The sequence below is a fragment of the Eleutherodactylus coqui genome, chromosome 11 (assembly GCF_035609145.1).
Source record: "Eleutherodactylus coqui strain aEleCoq1 chromosome 11, aEleCoq1.hap1, whole genome shotgun sequence".
Classification (NCBI taxonomy): domain Eukaryota; kingdom Metazoa; phylum Chordata; class Amphibia; order Anura; family Eleutherodactylidae; genus Eleutherodactylus; species Eleutherodactylus coqui.
In genome coordinates, this window is record NC_089847.1 from 100,464,994 (window position 1) to 100,488,440 (window position 23,447).

Here is a 23,447-nt window from a genome sequence, read left to right on the forward strand (position 1 = left end):
TTCAATGGAACCGGCAATACAGCCGACTCCACTGAATGCAATGGGCTGCCGGCGATCGCAGGATGAATGGTCGGAAAGGGGTTAAATATATAACCCCTTTCCTGCAATTCATCCAGAAATGTGTTACACTAAAAATATATACCGGCGTATAAGACGACCCCCCAACTGTCACCTTATACGCCGGTAATACAGTGGAGCAAAGAATAAAAAGCATTACTTACGTTTTTAGATGATCTGCGGCGCTCCTGCAGGCTGTCACTCCCTCCTGGTCCACGGCAGACAAGCTTTCTCCACGAAAGACTTTAAATCCCTGCCTCCAGAAGCACATGTGCCTTCAGCCAATCACAGCCAATGACAATGATGTCATTGAATGGCTGTGATTGGCTGTGTTTCTGGAGGCGGGGATTTCAAGCCTTGAAATCCCCGCCTCCAGAAACACAGCCAATCACAGCCATTCAATGACATCATTGTCATTGGCTGTGATTGGCTGAAGGCACATGTGCTTCTGGAGGCAGGGATTTAAAGTCTTTCGTGGAGAAAGCTTGTCTGCCGTGGACCAGGAGGGAGTGACAGCCTGCAGGAGCGCCGCAGATCATCTAAAAACGTAAGTAATGCTTTTTATTCTTTGCTCCACTGTATTGCCGGCGTATAAGGTGACAGTTGGGGGGTCCTCTTATACGCCCCGTCGCCTTATACGCCGGTATATATTTTTAGTGTAACACATTTCTGGATGAATTGCAGGAAAGGGGTTATATATTTAACCCCTTTCCGACCATTCATCCTGCGATCGCCGGCAGCCCATTGCATTCAGTGGAGTCGGCTGTATTGCCGGTTCCATTGAATTCAATGGGCAAACATCGTTCTTCTCTGCTACAGCTGTTACAGCTGTGCCAGAGAAGAAGGATTTGTCTTCTATATGTTCTCAATGGGGTCAGCGCTGCTGCCGCTGGCCCCATTGAGCGCATATAGAATGCATCCATAGCGAGCAGCGGGAGGGGCAGATTTCAATACTCGGGTGACACCTTATCTCCCCAGCCACTCACAGCAGGGGGGTGGTATAGGGCTTAAACGTTGCAGGGGGAAGTTGTAATGCCTTCCCTGTCTTTATATTGGCCAAAAAAAAGCGCTAACGTCTCAGGGAAGAAAGTTTAATTTACCAGAACACCGCATGGTGTTCGTTACGAATAACGAACATCCCGAACACCCTAATATTCGCACGAATAGCAAGCTCGGACGAACGCGTTCGCTCATCTCTAATTTTGATATATAATATGTATAGTTTTGGATTACAGGACATTTATGGCGATGGTTTCGGTTGGCGTCGGCGGTGGTGTGTCATATGACATGGCCTCAACAACCATCCGACCTAAACTTAAATAAGATTATTTGGGGTAAGTTGGACCGTACAATGAAGGAAAAGCATCCAACAAGTGCTCAGCACCTCTGGGAACTCCTTCAAAACTGTTGGAAAACCATTCCAGGTGACGGCCTCCTCTGATTTGAGAGAATGCCAAGAGTGTGCAAAGTTGTCATCAAAGCAAGAGGGGGCTAGTTTGAAGAAACTAAAATATACAACATATTCTGGTTTAACATTTTCTTGCTTACTACTTAATTCCATGTGTTCCTTCATAGTTTTCATGTCTTCAATATGAATCCACAATGTAGAAAATAGGAAAAAGGAAAAGCACAGAGTATAGAGGTGTGTCCAAACTTTTGCCCAGTACTGTATGTCGGCTGAATTTGTCAAGTTTGGTTGGATTGGCCGACCAATAAATGTTTATGATGGTGTCCCGACTTTAAATTTCAGGAATGGATCGAGCATGTTGAATTTCAACATGTCTGATTATTTTGTTAGTACTACAGGAGGTGCCTGGAAATGGCTTGTTCCACTCTACCTGTTGAGAAGACATATACACTCTGCAGAGCATTAATGTGTATGAGTGGGAAGGCCGGGAAGACTAGCTGTTGGACAAACAAGCATATTACAGTGGTACACTGTGCCAAAATTTGTTATTCCCTATCCACAGCACAGGGGATAACTATCTGATTGGTGGGGTTCAACCAATGAGACCCTCACTGATCACGAGAATGAGTGTCCTGAAGGTCCCCAAATTAATTTAGTGGTGGTTGAGCATGCACACTACCGCTCCATTTATTTCAATAGGAGCGCTGGAGATAGCCGAGTTCAAGCGCTTGGTTATTTCTGGCAGTCTCACTGAAATTATTGTAACAGCCGCATACATATTCAGCCACCAGTCAAGTCACACAATAGACGCGGGACCCTGTTCTCATGATTGTGGGGTGGGGGAGGGAGAGCGGTGAGTTGCGGGAGTGAGCAGGGAGGCCCGGGGGGGAGAGAGTGAGAGGGAGATCTCCCCCCGCCGCTCGCTCGAGTAGTTTGCCTTAGCGAGTAGGCTCGCTCATCTCTAATCCATAACCCCAAGCAGATCTGAGCTTTTTTAGATTTAAGATCACATGACCACCTGAAGAAAAAGAGGCTGAGAGATCCAGATAGAAAGAAACAACTAACCAAAGTAACACTATCCGACTTATATATACTGGGAGGAGATAGCCATATAATGAAGTAATGTTTACAAATCGCTGGAGTGGCCCTTTTGAGTTAAAAATATTTTTAATGAAATGTGGAGTTTTGTTCCTTTATATGTAACTGTTCTTCATGTGTCCCACAACTGTATGTGTGAATCCTTTTTTCTATGACTTATGTCATTAATAGAGATGAGCGAGCACACTCGATTGAGCATCGGTCTTTTCGAATAACTGATTACTCGTCTGAGCACCATGCGGGGGACGGCGGGGGTGAGAGTAAGAGAGATCTCTCTCTCCCCACCACTCCACGTTGCTCCCCCCGCCGCCCCCCCGCATGGTGCTCAGACGAGTAATCAGTTACTCGAAAAGACTGATGCTCGATCGAGCATCAGCCTTAAACGAGCGTGCTCGCACATCTCCAGTCATTAACTTTGTGTGCATACAAAAGAGGGGTTTTGTCTTTGCAGTTTTAAAGAGATCCTGTCATATCCTTATATCAGCGGAGCCGGCTGCATGGCTTTGCTCACCAGCTATGTCTCTTTTTTTCACCCTCTACTCTCGTTGCCCGCAAAGGCTCTTCTAAGTTTAGGTGTGAATGTGTCAAGTGGGCGGTCTCCACTACTTATTGTCAATCAGGCCAATTATCACCCATTGGCATGAGGATTGCCCACCTTACACATTCATCCCGAAATTAAGACGAGCATTTACGAGGGAGCGGGAGGGAGTAGAGCAAAGCTATGCCTCCAGCCCAGCTGATGTAAGAGGTCCTCTTCAATATAACGAACTTTCAATAACAGAACATATGTGATGCTGTAATCCGCCAATATAATTAATAAGTGCCGATATGGACGTCACACAGAAGGATCCATTGCTTGGAACTTTCCAGCACACAGGGCCGCTAACAAAGACAAGCGGCGGTGGCACGATTGACAAAGCATCTGGCCTACATCCAGCATCGGGAACTGGGGCTATAGGAAGATATTGGCTGTTTATATATCTTCTCCTTTGATGTTTGAAATGCCCATAGGGATCTGTATATACTTCTTGTCCATATAGATGAGCGTATGTAAAGAAATTCTCCATCACCTCCAACCGCGGTCTAAGAAATCAGCACAGAGAAGAGGAATCTTAGTGCTCTAGTAGCCATTGGGACACAACATAGTTATAGAAACCCATAGGAGGCATTTACTATACAACTCAGTGTAACCTGTATGATTGTATCCTCAACCAATAAATATGTCTGTATGTTAGCCCTTCAATAAAGCTTAACTGTCTAGTCGAAATCCAAATCAAATATGTGGTGTTACATCATTTATTTTTTTTTATTATGTTTTTTATTTATTTACTCAAGATGGTTTTGAGGAGATTCGAACTAAATAGACAAAACGGACGCTTCTTCACTAACTTTGAACTGCTTTATCAAAAATTGATCACATGACCAGATAGCGATACAACAAAACATTACACTCACGTGCAAGAGTCCAACTTACAAAGTCTCAAAGTTAGGCCTCATGTCCACGGGGAAAATCAGGCCCGCTACGGATTCTCCATGGAGAATCCGCAGCGGGTCCCTCCTGCCCCGCGGACATGAGGGCTGAAAATAAGAATAAACTCACCTGCTGCGGGCCGTGCAGGTCTTCCCTTCTTCGCGTCCGGATCTTCTTTCTTTGGCCGGGTGGATGTGCTCGGCACGCCGGCTGCGTGCTGCACGCATGTGTCGGGCACATCCACCGGCCCGAAGAAAGAAGATCCTGCCGCAAAGGAAGGAAGATCTGCATCGCCCAGAGCAGGTGAGTTTATTCTGATTTTAGGTCTCCTGCGAATCCGGACAGCTTCCATAGGCTTCAATAGAAGCCTGTGGGAGCCGTCCCCGCGGGAGACCCGCACGAAAATGGAGCATGTCCATTTTTTTTTATGCTCCAGATTTTTTTAAATTCCCTTTTATTGACCATCCGCGGGTATTTATCTACCCGCAGTGGGTCAATGCATCCCTATGGGGTGCGGATCCACGTGCGGGTGATCCGCTGCGGATTTTAATTCTTCTTTTGCCCGTGGACATTAGAATTTCTCCTTTGTTGACTTTTTAATGCATTATGGGTTTTGATGTGTTGACATAACTTAGTTGAAGCTACCAGACTAACAGTCAACGAAATCAGTCCCATAACCACTTTTTTTCCTTTCTGTTATGAACTAACAATAAGGCTAACCCTACATGGCGACTTTTGACCATGCCAGGGATTGCGCAATATATGTAGCCCCACAGCTTTGCAAAGAGCTCAATGGGATTGCAGTGCAAGTCACATATTGTTACAACCTGCAATGCACAGTCATGGGAACCTGTAATTGCACCGCAACCCCATTGACCTCAACGTGAGTGCGAGGTTGCAGGGCTGCACAGCGATCTTTGGTTGAGCAACCCTTGTTGCAGCCAAAAGTCGCCATGCAGGCTATATTGACACAAGCTAGTTTGATTTTGGTCAGTATAGAACTGACTGATTTCACTCGGAGTGTATGTGCATTTTGCTTGCGTTTGTGCATTTTTAACATGCGACTGTCGTGCAAATTTCAACTATTTTTCACGCAAGTGAATAAAAAGGGAAAGTGCCCCAGGTGGCATCATGTCAAACTCCCATTCAAGTCAACGGGTACGTGAAAAAAAACAGAATGCACTTGCATGCTGTGCACGTGCATTCCGGGTTTTTTTTCACGCACCCATTGACTTGAATGTGCGATTTTGGATCATGAAAGTGTACCAGAATAGGAAAGGCTACAGTTTCTTTTTTTTACACAGACCATCAGTCCATGGAAAAAAAAAGTTTGTCCGAATAGCCCCATTTATTGTAGGTTCAAATAAATGTTATTATTATCAATTGTCAATTTACATACATATTTAAGACCAAACTAGGGAAAGGGGGGAAGGGGTAGTTGGGCTACAGGCCCCACTGTAATTAAGGAGATCTTTGTAGGTTACGCGCATAGGTAGCCATGTGTTTGATGGTAGGCGTCAACTGATGGAATATCTGATGGCTAATTAAGTGGCTCTTCGCGGGGTTTACTATGGATTCAATGGATTTGGTAGCCGCGCCTGGCCTGGTTCAGAAAATATTAGGCTGGGTCCTCATACCTCCTAGACTACGGGGCCACTGACCTCTTCTTTCTTTGGAGCTTTTACATGGTCAATGACCTGAAAATATATCAGGAATCTTGTCTACTCCAAGGGATGCGACTGCACCAACCAACGAAAGGGAATAGACACATTTTTACAATAGACAATGAACAATAGACATTGGGGGGGAGAGAGGGGGGGAGCAGGACAAGGAGGAGTAGGTAAATGGGGGGAGAGGGGGAGAGGAAAGAAACAAAAAAAGGGGGGGGGGGAGGCCTAAGAACCCTTTTCTGCGCATCTACCTGACCACCCCTCAGGCCGGTCCCATTCCGGGCCGCTGAGGTTTCTGGCCCACCATCCTTCAGATCAGCCCAATTTATTTTAATGGATATGTGTTCTGTTTACTGAGTTACAAACTTGGACAAAACTCGGATCTAAAACTCGCTCGTGTGAATTAGAAGTAATGATAACTGTAGGAGATAGGACCCCACCATTACCAAGAATGCAGGATAGGTGATAATTAGATTGCTGAGGTTTCTAAGAGTCCTTGAATAATTTGACCAGCGGTCAAGCATGTGCACCACTGCTTCATTCATTACAGTGAGACTGCTGAATATAACCAAGTGCTTGAACTCTGCTCTCTCTGGCAGTCTCATTGGCATGAATGGAGTGATGGTAAGCATGCTTGACTGCCACTTCATTAATTCTGGAAGTCTCAGCACCCATCTTCTGAAAATCAGTAGCAGCCCCAGTGTCGCCCTCCTTCCCCCACTGATCACATAGTTAGTCCCTATCCTATCGCTTCCACCAAACTTTTCCTATAGTGGAAAAAGTGAAATTTGATACAGCACTGAGGAGAAATTTTAGATGATTCCTTCCTACAAATGTGTTTCTGTTCAGAAATATTTCTGGGATGCCTTGCCTTCACATCCTTTTTCAGGCCATACAACAGCATCTCCATAGGCTTAAGGTATAGGAAAGCTACCTTCCAATAGGTAGCACTGCAGAGTCTTTGTACCAACTTTCATTCGATACTAATGTGTTTGCACCTAAACATTGTCAGAAAAAGTGCCCAGATTTGGACAGTTTCTAGCAGCGCATCATGTTCAAATGTTTTTACAAAAGCTTAACCCACCTACCCTTTCTGTAGCTCGGAGAGAATCTTTTCACTCTCCAATCACAGTAACAGAAGTGCTTGAACAGACCAGTGCATTGCCAGCAGGTAAACCACCAGGCCCAGATGGGCAAACGCTTATTACTAGAGATGAGCGAACCTACTCGGCCACGCCCCTTTTTCACTCGAGCACCGCGATTTTCGAGTACTTCTCTACTCGGGTGAAAAGATTCGGGGGGCGCCGTGGGTGAGCGGGGGGTTGCAGAGGGGAGTGGGGGGGAGAGTTAGAGAGAGAGAGCTCCCCCCTCTTCCCCACTGCTACCCCCCGCTCCACCACGCCATTCCCCGCTCCCCGGCGCCCCCCGAATCTTTTCACCCGAGTAGCCAGGTACTCGAAAATAGCGATGCTCGATCGAGTAATTACTCGAAACGAGTACGTTCGCTCATCTCTACTTATTACCAAAACTTCCGAGCAGTTTTATCCTTGTATATGTGTAAGGCTTTTCACCTAGCGGTCACAGAGGGTCCTTTTCCAAAAGATTACCAGCGAGCTCTAATAGTTACCCTTCCTAATTGAGGAAGAAACCCAGATGTTCCAAGCCATCTCACTACTGAACACACATATCAAAATTTACCTAAAAATATAGACTCTTAGATTTGCACCTATTTTGCCAGCATTAATTTGGGAAGATCAGGTAGGATTTGCGAAAGGCCGCCACGCACCAGACAATACAAGGAGAGTACTAAATATTACCTAATTTTTAGAGTTCCGGAAGATTGCTGCAGTCCTGTTACCTTTGGACGCTGAAAAAGCGTTTGACTGCGTAAATTGGACTTGTGCATTTGCGGCCTTGAAGGAAATGGGCTTTGAGGGGTCCTTTTTTCAAGCTATATCCACATTGTATTCCAAACCTTCAGGTTGTGACTTCACAAATGGGGCCCTATCAACAGAATTTAATATCGCGAATGGCACTAGGCAAGGTTGTCCACTGATCACCATATGGTCAGTTAGTGTCTCAGTACCATTTGACCTCTGGAGATCACTACAAAAACTTACAAATCCATAATCCCTTAAATGCCCATAAACACTTTTTGTTTCAAAGTAACCCAAACATATTCAAGATATTTTCCAGAGGAACTAAAGGGCTAAAGCCTATCTATACCCTACTGCATGATTGGGTAATTTCCCCCAAAATTAGGTCCACTAAAGGAATAGGAGTGGGAACTTGCTCAAACATGCATTGATGAAGAATGGAAACCAGCCTTTTATCTGACCCATAGCTACTTGAATGTAGTTCATATGTGGAGACGGTAATGAAAATCCCATTGAGATGGTGGTTCGTACTTCAGTCCGATTAGATCAAATGTATCCTAACTGTACAGTCAACTTTTGGAGAAATGGTGGCAATAGGGGTGCATTGTTGCATGTCTTGTGGAGCTGCCCACAACAATATTGGGACTTTGTATTTCACATATGTTATCCTCCCTTCCCCTAGCTTTGGTAAATATTGGCTCACACGCAATCCCACCGAAATTTCGGATATAAGGTTGGAAGATACTAACTTTATCCAATCTTACTATACTGTGACATTGGAGGAACACAGAGGTCCCCAGTATAAGAGAAACTGTAGCCTCCATAAATCAAACAATGCTTGCCTGTAACACCATTATGCTTCCCAAACTTCATAATATATGGAGAAAATGGTCATCTAGCACTTATGGACCATGGACTATGACCCTACCCCAGAATAAGCCTATGAACCATTGGGGCGAGATGGCAAATGAGTGGAACACAGATCATGCCACTCTTACAGACCTGGTATCTACTCTTATATCTCCATGCCTTCTTCAATCTAATCGTTGACTACTGTACAATTGATTTTGTATGCTACATGATCTGCTATATTTATATATCCACCTACATGAAAGATTACTTGTTCTACTCTGCTTTAAAATGTAATAAAAATCATTGAAGCAGAAAATTGGAATATATTCAATCAACAACTTGAATCAGTTTGGGATAGGGAGATACAGACAATAAGAAATTGGCTCATGATATTCAGGATGTATCTGATATGATCAGGGTAACATGTGTTGAATCACCATATACAAACATTAAACATGGTGATGGCTTGCGGGCAGCGTCATACTTTCTCAGTATGAGTACAGTGGGAAGCCAATTTGCATCCGTCTTTTTGAAATTTATTTTAACTCACACTTCTAGGTTTAATAGGTCATTTCTCCTAGTTTCAGGGTACAGTAATGGGGTCTAATTCTACCCCAGCACATGCTTCTTTTTGGGACTGTGGGAAAGGGACCTATTTCGTCTTGCCAATATGCCTCAATCACATCGTATTTTGAGCCCATATGTTTGGCTGATTCTGTACTTGAAAAAAAATTCTGTTTCACCGATTACTTCCAGTTGGGCCATGAATTTGAGAGATCATCTAGTACAAAGTCATCTCTGTGTCATGTCAAAAATACATCCCTTGACACAATTGGACCTAAATGAGGATGTTTTCCCTGTAGGACGTGTATTTTGTGCCCAAATACTTTAAGAATGATATGTAGAGATGAGCGAATATACTCGTTTCGAGTATTTACTCGATCGAGCACCGCGATTTTCGAGTACTTCCGTACTCGGGTGAAAAGATTCGGGGGGCGCCGGGGGGAGGCATGGCGGAGCGGGGGGGTAGCAGCGGGGAGCACTCTCTCTCTCCCTCTCACTCCCCGCTGCAACCCCCCACTCACCCACGGCGCCCCCCCGAATCTTTCCACCCGAGTACGGAAGTACTCGAAAATCGTGGCGCTCGGGCGAAAAAGGGGCGTGGCCGAGTAGGTTCGCTCATCTCTAATGATATGCTTTACGGTTTCAATTGGTCAGAACCAATATTGGATTACTTGGCATAGTAGCTGTACCGCTAAAGGAGTCAGATATTACACTACATGCTCATGTCGGAAAATTTAAGTAAGGGTTGTTGAGCAAGGGATTATTCCGATTGCCAGATTGGAGTTAGGAAGGGTTTTTTTTGGCCTTGCTCTGGATCAACATTGGGGGGGTAATAGGCTGCACTGGATGAACGTGTCTTTTTTCAACTTCACATACTATGTAACTATGATCAATAGTGAATTAAAAACCCCAGAACAAGTATGGGATATTAAGAATACTAATGATATTGCAAAATTAAAATTGGCTCCCGTCACTTTGTATTATACCACTCTAAATTACTGAAAAGTGTGGGGTATTTTTCACATCGATTTGGGCATTTGTGGCAGTGATTTGAATAAACGTGTTTTGCAGTGTAGTTAGTGCAGCCAAGACGTCTTAGTGACTCCTCTGGCTTTGCCGCTTTCCTCTGACTGGGATGGTTTAGGTTTAATTTTACATATGGGTTTTTAATTCTTTGTAATTTTTTCCCATCATCCTAATCAACGTGACAGTATTTCCTGGCTTCGTCTGATGCTCCTGTGGTTATCCATCTGTGCTTGGTTTGTGGCTGCTGAAGATTTGTGAGCATCTTACCTCATTTGGCAGTCACGGTGTGATCATCACTTTTTCCTTGGTGCCGTTCCACATAGCAATTTGGATTTTCCTAATTTTTTATTTTTCCTTCATCACTCCATGTCCCTTTGGACATGCTTATTCCCTGGTTTCATTCGCTGTGATTGGATTCCAGTATGCATCTTATCTCATTTTTTGTTTTACATATTTACTAGAGATGAGCGAGCGTACTGGCTAAGGCAAACTACTCGAGCGAGTAGTGCCTTATGCGAGTACCTGCCCACTCGTCTCAAAAGATTCGGGTGCCGGCGGGGAATGGGGGAGGGGAAGGATCTCACTCTCTCCCCCCCCCCCCCCCCCCTGCTCACTCCCGCAACTCACCACTCTCCCCCGCTGGCACCCTAATCTTTAGAGACGAGCGGGCAGGTACTCGCATAAGGCACTACGCGCTCTAGTATTTGCCCTTAGCAAGTACGCTCGCTCATCTCTAATATTTACACATTCTATGTGCAATCACAGTAATATAGGACTATTGGTGTTTGCACAGGCTTACACGTCTCAGTGTCCGGATGCTTCCAGTACGGGTCTCATCCGATGTTGTTTGATCATATGATTGACACATGATGTGATCAACTGATTTTCACGTCATGCGGAACGGGTGGCGTTGGATCCATGGATTCTGATTTGAGGTGACTATGCAATTGTTGCCTCAACTTCTATGAGCCCATAGCTTATAGGGCTCATCGGAGTCGACAAATTCTCTTTAATTACTCCTATTCCACTAGAGCAGGCCACTTTTGAAGCCAAATATGCCACATAAACAGCCAAATGAGTAGTAAAATACATGGAAGCTCTTTATCAAGAATGTTATAACACTATTTAGATAGAACTTGTCAGACTTCATGAGAAACAAAGATTTATCGTCAATACAACAACTGTGTGCTCCTGCCGATCTCTCTGCTCGTTTATTAAAAAATACATATTAAAGGGTTAATCAACAGTCTTCGCTGCGGAAGACGTTAGTATAAAGTGCCAAGATCCTCTTCAGCGTTCAGCTCAAGCCAAAGGCCCCTCCCCGCCCGGATCACAGGGTGTCTGTACATAATCAATGTCTTTCATAGTAAAGGGTTAATCACGTGCTGGCCCGTGACACGAGATAGTACAGAATGAAGAAGAGTCCAACGAGGCCGGCGGAGATGTAGCATAAGAGTTTGCGATTATCCCGTCCAGAGCGCGCCATTCCAGTGAATCGTTTTACGCTGCCACTCAGAAGGCCGGTCACGCTCATAAAGTCGGAGTCCTAGAGGAGAAGAAAAACTTTATTAGTAATGTACAACCCTGCATGGCGGTAAGGGGATGTTCACACGCTGCGGATATTGGTGTAGAAACGCTGCAGATTTCACCCTGTGCAATGCAAAGAAAAGGTGAAATCTGTGGGCTTTCTGCAGCGTCTCCATGCCATAAAATCTGCACCGCAGTTCATTTACGAAGAAGTTTAGCGCAAATTCTGCAGATTTTCCGTACAAAAATTCCACAGTAAATCCTCTCCATGAGAACACGGCCTAGAAGTCATGAGCAAATAATAGGTCTGCTACACAGACGGCATTTTTATCCTCCAGAGCAGGCAATCTTACACCTCATTCGCACAGGCGCCTGCAATTTCGGTCTGTGAAGAGTATGCAGTGTTCACTGCGTCTGTATGCACATTTTTTTGCATCCATATTCACTGTTTTTTATGCAAAAAAAGACACAAAAAATGAAGTGTCACTTTCTCTCCTGATTACATGTCAGTGAATGTAAACCAAACTAGGACATTCCGCGGTTGTTTTTTTTTTTTATGCGCAACATCCGTTTACATAAAAATGTGTCCGTACTGAGTCAGTAAAAAGATACGGACAGAGAATACGCCCTTGTGAATGAGCCCCTAGTGAGGTCGGGATCGTCAGCTGTATCTTCAGAAGGTCAAGATCTACTCAGTACAAAGTTGTTACAGAACGGTGAAAGTTATATATGTTTTCGGAAGGATGCTGAAAAGCCTGCCAAGTCAACGCTTATAATGCGCTCGCTTAGCGTGACGCAAAATTTAGTAGTTTTTTTTTTTTTTTAACTTGCTAAAGAACTTTTTTTTATATCTGATATCAAAGGCGGTTGGCCTCGCCTAAAAAAAAGGCTTTATTGAAATATGCAATAGATTCCAAGGAGCTGCAGCTCGTTTCTATCAAAACCACCGCAAACGGTTCACAAGAAGGGAGAAAAACTCCCAGCGCACTGAAGATCTTCAGCCGTCAAAGCATGCTGGGAGTTGTGGTTTCCCCAAAAATATCAAAAGGAGCGGCACGGTTACCTGAGCTGCACAGGCCGCAGGATATCTGGGAAGCCACCAGCTGCAGAACACGTGACATGGCACTGCCATTAGTTCGTAGAGAGCAGCACAATACGTCTTCCATTCCCGTATAAGAACCCAGGTAATAGGCCAGAAGAGGCCATGTTTTCCCACAGCCTCCAGCCTACTTTCCTCCATGCACCTCTCCAGTTCCATGTAAAGACTGCTATATGGCCTCCAAGGAAGGGGTGACATCTCATACCCATCTTCAGTTTGTCGCTGCCGTCCACATCTCCCCTTCCCTGTTTTCACTCATTGAGCACCCCCGCATGCTGACAATAGAGCGGGAAAGCCTGCCTATAGTGACGCAGACTCCGCCGTAGTGACATAATCTATTCGGCACTCACTGGATGGCATAGGTTTCATCACAGCGAATCATTGAGAGGGCACCTCCTATATCAATCCCCCTGTATGCCGCAGCCAGCCTGGGATGTAGTATCCAAGGGCATGGACAGCATGGGATGAAGTTAGATTCTTCTGATCTGCACTGTTGGAGTGTGACTGTGTATTACAGACTTTGTTGACACCTGATCTTTCACAGAACTGACTGTCACCCTTGACGAGCATCCTTGTCATGATACGTCAGGGGGTTAAGGAGGTTTTCCAGCACTAGGCTATTGATGACTGTCCTCAGGATAAGTCATCAATAGCTGATCGTCAGGGATCCCCGACGACAGGTTGATTGAAGAGGTCGCAGCATTCGAATGAACGCTCTTCTCAGGCATGTGACATCACATTCATCAGGCACGTGACATCACATTTATCAGTCACATGGCCCGCAAGCAGCTCAGTCCTATTTGAGTAAATGGAACCCAGCTGCAATACCAGGCACATCCACTATGCAATGCACAGCGCTGTGCCTGGTATAGACTAAAACAATGGCACTCCCCCGAGCCCCGCTGTCACTTCAGACATCTGATTGCAAACCCCCATCAGTTAACTACTGATCTATCCTAAGGTGAGGTCATCACTAGTGTAGTGCTGGATGACTCCTTTAGGAGGTGTTTTCACGTCGCTGACTTGCTGCGAATTTTGGTGCAAATCTGCAGCAGATTTCACCCCTTCCATTTGAAAGGGTGAAATCTGCAGCAGATCTGCACAAAAATCTGCAGCATGTGAACGCACCCTTTAGATGCCTATGAGAGACCCACACCTGCTCTGGAATCTCCCTGTTCTCTGCCCACAGTACGTCACTCTTTAGAGCAGCAGTTTGTGCCTCAGAGCTGTTCTATGTACTGCAAATAGAGAGAAGGGGATTATTTTAGTGAACCCTCACTGATATAATGTATGGTTTTCTCTGACTGCGGATAGCGGATCCTCACCATTCCATCCAGGTAATTGTTGTGATCGTCCGCTTCTCTGTCGATGTCCAGTGCAAGCTGCAGAAAAAACACAAGAGTCTGTTATCTCCGTGAAAGCACCGCATTCACTATGTAGGATACAAAGCATGTGCTGCCATACAACTACTCAGAGAAAGGTCAGAACTGTTCTGCTAATGAACTCAAGGCTATCTTCCTCCATAATCCAAACCTCCCACTTCTACCTCCAAGACTTTTCTCGAGCTGCACCAGCTCTCTAGAATGCGCTACAACAATCAGGATAAATCCCAATATCCACAGTTTTAAAGGGGCTTTCTAGGCCAATGCTATCCTGAGGATAGGTCTTCAATAGTTGATCACCGTGGATCGGCTCTTCAGGTTCTCCGTCGAGCAGCTAATCGTCCAGCCTGCTGTCAATGCAGCTGGCCTGAATGTCATCATCGGAGTCAGAGCAGGGAGTTTCAGAGGTGGCTTCACTCACATTAGTTCCAATGGAAGTGAAGTCGCCTGTGAGACTTCCTGCTTCAATCCCGATGATCGGCGGATCACTGGAGATCAATGATTGATAGGTGATCAGTACTATTTGCCCCAAAATGCCCTTTAAACTTGCTCTGAAATCACATCTCTTTAGGCAAACCCATCCTCTTCCCTAATTAATATTCTCTGTCTCTACCCCACCCATTCTACATTACTACTCGGAACTGGATTCCTTACACCCAGCAGTTCTCCCCCACTCCATGCAGTGAAATGCCCTTCATATCTGTACATACACAGATATCCGCTGGTGACCTTTATATATACTACCTTGCTTTATAAGAACTGGCTGGACCATCATACAGAACAAGAACTTATCCTTTTGTGTTATCTCTATTTCGTCATAGATTGTAAGCTCTTGTGAACAGGCTCCTCAGTCCTAGCACTTGAATTGTTCATTAGTTGTAAGATCTGAATGTATTTCTGTACCCTCTGCTTTGTAAAGGGAGCAGGAATGTGTTAGCATCATATATAAAAAAGATTATTATTCCCGTCCCCAGGGGTTTACATGAGAGGTTCTTTTTTATACCAGAAACAGCGCCACTCTTGTCCATTGGCTGTTTGCGGCCCCTTACACTTGGATAGAGTTTTTAAATTCCTATGGCATAAGAAAGGGCAGGAGGCTGCCATGTAATAAGAGTAGAAAATGTAATAAGAGTGAAATCTGCAGCATTTTTGCATCAAAAAGAGTCAAAATCCGCATCATTGGTGCAGATTTTGATTAGAAATTAGCTGTGGGTAATTAGCATTTGTGTCCAACGCCCATGAACATTGAGTGGTGGCAGCGATATTAAGCACAGGGCTAGGCAGATGGCTGTAGAATTGTGGCTGGTGGGGATGGTTGCTTGTCCGGTTGACGTTCAGAGTCCCGGAAAGTTGGGTACCCTCGCCTCCCCTCCTCTCACAATCAGCAGCAGACCTCACCTGGCAACCACTATTAAACACTGCGGCCGCCCCGCACTTCCACACCACCGACAGACGTGGCTCTTAGCATCGGTTGCTGCATGAGGGATGTGAGGGCTGCAGTAAGGGGCTGCCGATTGCGCAGCGAGAGGATTGGCAGCTCGGTCAGCTGCGGCTCTGCACCTTAGAGCGCGTTCTCACGCAGTGAAAGTGCTGCGGAATCTCAGCTGTGAAATGCGAGGCGAGATCCGGCAGCGCTGTTCAGTACCGTGTAACAAACCCCATTCACTCACAACAGAAGAAATCCAAGTAGAAGGTGACAGTCGCGGTTTATTAATGCAGAACTCATTGATCGCTATGCAAGGAGTCAGTTCTGCAGTGATCACCGGCACACGGGTTTTGGCGCAGGGTTTCTCTACGATGTGCGGTCGCACCGACACTCACCGATTTCAGTCGTGTTACTTTAGAGGAGAGGTTTTCAGCCAGACGTTTGTTCTCTGCATCCATCATCTCATCTACCGCCCCCGTGTTGGAACCTGCAAGCAGAGAGAGGGTTGGGAGAATGAGCGCTATGGTATTACCGCCAGATCAGGGGTCACACGGTCACAACGCGGCGGTAAGCTGCTTATACACAGAGTAATTATCGTTCGGATTTCCGTGATCCAGTGAGAATCGGAAAGATTATCGCCCAACGTAAACGCATGCAGCGACTGAACAACGCACAATACGCAAAAAAACCGCAACTGTGAGATGGCGTTAATGATGACTAAGAGACACGCAGCGAGGCAAAGCGCTGCACCGTCTTCCAGTTCATAGTGGCCTTCGCACCCAGAAACGTAGGACACCTAAGGCCCAGCTCACACGCTGCTTGCAGTGTCTGACATACGCCTCAGGAAATAACGCGCGAGTGCGGTATACGATGTCGCTGGGCGCCGTGTGTCGGAGTACGCAGCAGGTACACTTTCCTATACACTTAAAAAATAAGTGGTGTTCCGTACATACTTGTTCGAATGATGTAAGACAAAAAAGGACACCCTTTGGCATCCATTGTTTTACTATTGGTAACTTAAAGGGGTCATTTGCCAGAAAGCACCGGGCCGGAGTGGAAGCCACTGCTCCGACTCTGGTGTAGTGGCTGGTGCTTGTAACTGCAACTCTTATTAAAATCAATGGGAGCTGCGCCTGTAATTGCAGGCTGGGATCTCATTGACTTCAGTGACAGCTGCAGCTGTAATTACGAGCACCGACCACTACACAGGGGTCGGAGCTGTGTTTCCTCTCCAACCCTGGTGTATCAGCCCTTTAAGGGGAACATACTGCAGCTGCACGTGTGAAGGACAGTTCAGAAGACCTTCCCCAGTGGACATATACACTGCGCGGCCACTAGAGGCCCCCATCTAGCAGCGGCTGGACGTCCCTCGGCCTTCAGAACGGCAGCAGTTCATCGTGGCATAGATTCCGCCAGTGATGAAATGGTTCTGCAGGAATATCGGCCCCTGCGGACAGGTCAGATGGAGGTCCAAGCTGTGCCTGTGTAAGACCGGCCTAAATCCGTGGTCACATAACTGTAAGCGCATTCGCACTACAGGCGTTGCGTATTTCCTTGCGTCCGTGTTTTTTCTGTCCTTTTTAAGCGCACAAATCCTGCATATTCGCTCGCACAGGCACGCTGCCGTTCACTGAAACGTGCGATTAGTGTAATTAGTTCATTATGCGCTATTTTTGCACACAAATACGCAGGAAAACAGAAAGTGAGAATTATTTTGAACAAAAAATTTAAAAAATGCTCCTGCAACATCTACTTATGTGAGCGAACCCACTGAGAGCAGCGTTCTGTCCGCTGCGGATCGCGTGCTACTGTTTGTCTGTAACACAGAGAGAATACGTTGGCGTGACTCCGGCCGGCGGGAACGGCGGAAAATAGCCCAGGAATTCGGTTCATAAAATTCACATCAAAATCAACGTCTTTTTGACACTAAAAGGTTACTTTTAGTCCCAGCGGCAGAATTCTGCGCGTGGCTTTTGCCCGCTGACGGGTGAATCAGCGCAGGGATCCACGCTGGCATGACACGGATTTTGGCGTGGATTTTTCAGCTGTGTATGACGCCGAGTTGACCGATCCTAAAGCTGCTCTCACATCCACTCAGCGCCAAGCAAACCCCGCTGACTAGAACAGGGCCGGGCGGACCCCGCTGACTAGAACAGGGCCGGGCGGACCCCGCTGACTAGAACAGGGCCGGGCGGACCCCGCTGACTAGAACAGGGCCGGGCGGACCCCGCTGACTAGAACAGGGCCGGGCGGACCCCGCTGACTAGAACAGGGCCGGGCGGACCCCGCTGACTAGAACAGGGCCGGGCGGACCCCGCTGACTAGAACAGGGCCGGGCGGACCCCGCTGACTAGAACAGGGCCGGGCGGACCCCGCTGACTAGAACAGGGCCGGGCGGACCCCGCTGACTAGAAGAGGGCCGGGCGGACCCCGCTGACTAGAAGAGGGCCGGGCGGACCCCGCTGACTAGAAGAGGGCCGGGCGGACCCCGCTGACTAGAAGAGGGCCGGCCGGACGCCGCTGACTAGAAGAGGGCCGGCCGGACGCCGCTGACTAGAAGAGGGCCGGCCGGACGCCGCTGACTAGAAGAGGGCCGGCCGGACGCCGCTGACTAGAAGAGGGCCGGCCGGACGCCGCTGACTAGAAGAGGGCCGGCCGGACGCCGCTGACTAGAAGAGGGCCGGCCGGACGCCGCTGACTAGAACAGGGCCGGGCGGACCCCGCTGACTAGAACAGGGCCGGGCGGACCCCGCTGACTAGAACAGGGCCGGGCGGACCCCGCTGACTAGAACAGGGCCGGGCGGACCCCGCTGACTAGAACAGGGCCGGGCGGACCCCGCTGACTAGAACAGGGCCGGGCGGACCCCGCTGACTAGAACAGGGCCGGGCGGACCCCGCTGACTAGAACAGGGCCGGGCGGACCCCGCTGACTAGAACAGGGCCGGGCGGACCCCGCTGACTAGAACAGGGCCGGGCGGACCCCGCTGACTAGAACAGGGCCGGGCGGACCCCGCTGACTAGAACAGGGCCGGGCGGACCCCGCTGACTAGAACAGGGCCGGACGGACGCCGCTGACTAGAAGAGGGCCGGACGGACGCCGCTGACTAGAAGAGGGCCGGCCGGACGCCGCTGACTAGAAGAGGGCCGGCCGGACGCCGCTGACTAGAAGAGGGCCGGCCGGACGCCGCTGACTAGAAGAGGGCCGGGCGGACCCCGCTGACTAGAAGAGGGCCGGGCGGACCCCGCTGACTAGAAGAGGGCCGGGCGGACCCCGCTGACTAGAAGAGGGCCGGGCGGACCCCGCTGACTAGAAGAGGGCCGGGCGGACCCCGCTGACTAGAAGAGGGCCGGGCGGACCCCGCTGACTAGAAGAGGGCCGGGCGGACCCCGCTGACTAGAAGAGGGCCGGGCGGACCCCGCTGACTAGAACAGGGCCGGCCGGCCGCCGCTGACTAGAACAGGGCCGGCCGGCCGCCGCTGACTAGAACAGGGCCGGCCGGCCGCCGCTGACTAGAACAGGGCCGGCCGGCCGCCGCTGACTAGAACAGGGCCGGCCGGCCGCCGCTGACTAGAACAGGGCCGGCCGGCCGCCGCTGACTAGAACAGGGCCGGCCGGCCGCCGCTGACTAGAACAGGGCCGGCCGGCCGCCGCTGACTAGAACAGGGCCGGCCGGCCGCCGCTGACTAGAACAGGGCCGGCCGGCCGCCGCTGACTAGAACAGGGCCGGCCGGCCGCCGCTGACTAGAACAGGGCCGGCCGGCCGCCGCTGACTAGAACAGGGCCGGCCGGCCGCCGCTGACTAGAACAGGGCCGGCCGGCCGCCGCTGACTAGAACAGGGCCGGGCGGACGCCGCTGACTAGAACAGGGCCGGGCGGACCCCGCTGACTAGAACAGGGCCGGGCGGACCCCGCTGACTAGAACAGGGCAGGGCGGACCCCGCTGACTAGAACAGGGCAGGGCGGACCCCGCTGACTAGAACAGGGCAGGGCGGACCCCGCTGACTAGAACAGGGCAGGGCGGACCCCGCTGACTAGAACAGGGCAGGGCGGACCCCGCTGACTAGAACAGGGCAGGGCGGACCCCGCTGACTAGAACAGGGCAGGGCGGACCCCGCTGACTAGAACAGGGCCGGCCGGACGCCGCTGACTAGAAGAGGGCCGGCCGGACGCCGCTGACTAGAAGAGGGCCGGCCGGACGCCGCTGACTAGAAGAGGGCCGGCCGGACGCCGCTGACTAGAAGAGGGCCGGCCGGACGCCGCTGACTAGAAGAGGGCCGGCCGGACGCCGCTGACTAGAAGAGGGCCGGGCGGACCCCGCTGACTAGAAGAGGGCCGGGCGGACCCCGCTGACTAGAAGAGGGCCGGGCGGACCCCGCTGACTAGAAGAGGGCCGGGCGGACCCCGCTGACTAGAAGAGGGCCGGGCGGACCCCGCTGACTAGAAGAGGGCCGGCCGGCCGCCGCTGACTAGAACAGGGCCGGCCGGCCGCCGCTGACTAGAACAGGGCCGGCCGGCCGCCGCTGACTAGAACAGGGCCGGCCGGCCGCCGCTGACTAGAACAGGGCCGGCCGGCCGCCGCTGACTAGAACAGGGCCGGCCGGACGCCGCTGACTAGAACAGGGCCGGCCGGACGCCGCTGACTAGAACAGGGCCGGCCGGACGCCGCTGACTAGAACAGGGCCGGCCGGACGCCGCTGACTAGAACAGGGCCGGCCGGACGCCGCTGACTAGAACAGGGCCGGACGGACGCCGCTGACTAGAACAGGGCCGGACGGACGCCGCTGACTAGAACAGGGCCGGACGGACGCCGCTGACTAGAACAGGGCCGGCCGGACGCCGCTGACTAGAACAGGGCCGGACGGACGCCGCTGACTAGAATGGTTTACACTTGGCTGCCCAGCTTTTAGGAAAGCACTCAGACACAAATTTTGCTCAGTTAAGAAACTACAACTCCCAGCATGCTCTACTTCTAGGCACAGTCTGGCATGGCATGCTGGGAGTTGTAGTGTCACTCCTGCTATGGGACTCAGTAGAGCTTCCAATCACATGGGGCGCCTTCATACAAGGAACACAGCGTCCCCTTCACAATGGCGCCCCTGTCAGCCACACGACCCCCACACACAGCGCACCGCCACTACTCCCCCACACCGCTGGATACCTCGGCCCCACTCTGCCATCTTTGTTTTCTTCCGCTGTGAGCTGGCAGAATCTGCGGCGTCACTGGCCCCGCCTCCTAATTTACACGTCACGCACGGAAGGCAGTGACTCGTAGTTCTGAAGCCGCGCCTCGTAGGCCGAGCGTTACTATGGTGACGGCTGCTCTGAGCTCCGCACTAGCTCCCTCTGCTGGTGAGCTGAGGTAATTCTGATGAACAGAAATAGATAAAAAGTGGAATTTTGTTTCCTAATGCACCGAAATTTGACAATTTTGACTCCCTAAAATTATCTACAGCTACAACAAGCGAGTAAAAATGCCGGAGTGCCCAAGGAATTATTTCTGTCATGTCTGTTACCACAGATGTCACCGGAGAGAGCGCCTCACAGAGCTTGACATAGTGGGAGTGGCCTGTCCAAGGGGTGTGGCTTTCATAAAATATATATTTTGGCCTCGTTTAGGGCTTATTCACACAAACACATTTGCGCCGCATATAAAGAGTCCACATGCAATACGCAGGTAACAGAAACCATTGATTTTGATGGGTTTACTCATATGTTCGTTTTTTGGGCGTGCGCAGCTGAATCACGCAAAAACTAAAAGGCAGCATGTCCTATTTTGGTGCTTATTGTGCACTTAAAGAACATCATAAACGAATTAACCTGAATTACTCCTTGAAATTGAGGGGAGCGCGTGTGTGTTTTTTGGAAGCGCAAATACGCAGGGCGCGTGCGCACAAATAATACAGTAAAATACGCAGAGACGCTTGTAAAAAGGAAACACCCATCGAGGGAATATGCAGTGCAAATGTGCATAAAAATACGCTTACATCCCTGTGCGGATTGACACAAGCATTTGTGCCGCGTTTTTGCCCACTAGGTGTTAAGTATTCGCTCACGCAACTTCATTTTTTACTGTACTTTTTGTGCGCTCAAGTTGTGCGCAATTGCATGTGCAAAAAAGCACGCACCAATGCTCTCAGCCAATGGCCAATTAGTTTAATTAGTTTTAGGGGTTTTTTTCGCAAAAGAATTGCGTACGCCAAATACGCGCCTGTGAACATCAACGCGCTTTTGAAATCAAGGTTTCTATTTTCTGCGTATTGCACGTGCAAACTTTTTTGTGTGCAAATAGGCGCATAAATATGTTCATGTGAGTCCGGCCTTAGGGTGGTTTACACGGGCGAGAAAATTGTGCGATTTTTGCGTGATGCAAGAGTCAGTAAGAAAGCAGATTATGAGACGAATAATTTACAATGGTTTCCTTCCCGTCTGCGATGTTTTCACGGATGCGGTGTAGAGAGAATAAAAAATCGCGGCATCCTCTTTCTGCGGTGTGCGCTTTTTTTATCTCCCATGTTTCCCGATGGAGCTGCTTTTTATCGCACAGTTACGTAGTGAGTTTAACATTAGAAAGTCCTATTGACTACTGCGATAAAAAGCTCATCCGATGTTATCACGGGCGGCAGCGGTGCAATGCGAGGTTATTCTTTTAAAAAAGCATTGCTGACGCCCAAAAATCACAGGAACAAAGACGCAATTTTGCCGCTATTTTCTCAAGGCACAATCGCGATCACCCGTGTGAAGCTAGCCTTAGGGTGCAATTACACGGTGCAGCGATGCGAGCGGGATGCAATTTTCTCATAAAAATCACAGGTTTGTGAGCGCAATATCAGTCCGAGTTTGTCAATATCGCAAAAGTCATATAAAAACGCCCCCTTATTAATATCAACACATAAATTCATTTCAGACCTCTTCTTCTTCCTCTGCTCTAGGTCTGCCCCATGTCTTCTTCTTCCTCTGCTCTAGGTCTGCCCCATGTCTTCTTCTTCCTCTGCTCTAGGTCTGCCTCATGTCTTCTTCTTCCTCTGCTCTAGGTCTGCCTCATGTCTTCTTCTTCCTCTGCTCTAGGTCTGCCCCATGTCTGCTTCTTCCTCTGCTCTAGGTCTGCCCAATGTCTTTTTTTTTCCTCTGCTCTAGGTCTGCCCCATGTTTTCTTCTTCCTCTGCTCTAGGTCTGTCCCATGTCTTCTTCTTCCTCTGCTCTAGGTCTGTCCCATGTCTTCTTCTTCCTCTGCTCTAGGTCTACCTTATGTCTTCTATTTCCTCTGCTCTAGGTCTGCCCCTTGTCTTCTTCTTCCTCTGCTCTAGGTCTGCCCCTTGTCTTCTTCTTCCTCTGCTCTAGGTCTGCCCCATGTCTTCTTCTTCCTCTGCTCTAGGTCTGCCCCATGTCTTCTTTTTCCTCTGCTCTGGTCTGCCCCATGTCTTCTTCTTCCTCTGCTCTAGGTCTGCCCCATGTCTTCTTCTTCTGCTCTACGTCTGTCTCATTCCTTCTTCTTCTTTTGCTCTGTTGCCAGATGCCTATTTAAAGGAAGTCTGTCACCTAATTTTCGTGATACGAGCAGATTACACAGTTACATGTGCACTGTAATAATAAATCTATAGATACCTTTATTAGTTTCCATTGGGTTACCATTCCTGAGATATTCCTCCTCCGTCATATGCAAATTAACCCCGAACTGCCCGATGGGCGGTCCAACTCTGTCTGCGGGCCGGCCTTCCTCCTTTTTCATCAGCTGAAAACACGCCCCTTTCTGTCCTTAGTGATGCCTCTAGCTCCACCCGCTGGAGACCATATGCATTCCACCTCAATGTGTGTGTGCCGTTCTGAGCCATCAGGCGCATGCATGGTGTTGTCAGTGCAGCCACCGCGCATGCGCCTGATTGGACAGAGTGCCTCTCGACTGAAGAAGGCCCTGTGTATCCTGGCTTTAGACTATTCCAGGATGTTCCTGTACCAAAGACAGGAGAGACTCTTGTCATTCCTGACTATAAG

At 49.1% G+C, this 23,447-nt stretch overlaps 1 protein-coding gene across 1 annotated transcript; it reads right to left on the bottom strand.

The window, feature by feature from the left end:
* Positions 1-11,098: 11,098 nt before the first annotated feature.
* Positions 11,099-20,718, bottom strand: BET1L (Bet1 golgi vesicular membrane trafficking protein like). The gene is made up of 4 exons (XM_066583143.1): positions 20,617-20,718; positions 15,853-15,944; positions 13,975-14,031; positions 11,099-11,569 (listed from the first exon to the last, which is right to left on the bottom strand). The coding sequence occupies exons 1-4, from the start codon at positions 20,633-20,635 to the stop codon at positions 11,402-11,404; spliced, it is 336 nt and encodes a 111-aa protein (XP_066439240.1). The 5' UTR covers positions 20,636-20,718; the 3' UTR covers positions 11,099-11,401.
* Between the last annotated feature and the right edge of the window lie 2,729 nt (positions 20,719-23,447).

Bases quoted from the DNA above. Each gene is read 5' to 3' on its own strand.
- BET1L (XM_066583143.1), bottom strand. The intron at 14,032-15,852 runs GTGAGTGTCGGT...TTTTTTCTGCAG, and splicing joins AAGTAACACGACTGAAATCG to CTTGCACTGGACATCGACAG. The intron at 11,570-13,974 runs GTGAGGATCCGC...CTTCTCCTCTAG, and splicing joins ACAATTACCTGGATGGAATG to GACTCCGACTTTATGAGCGT.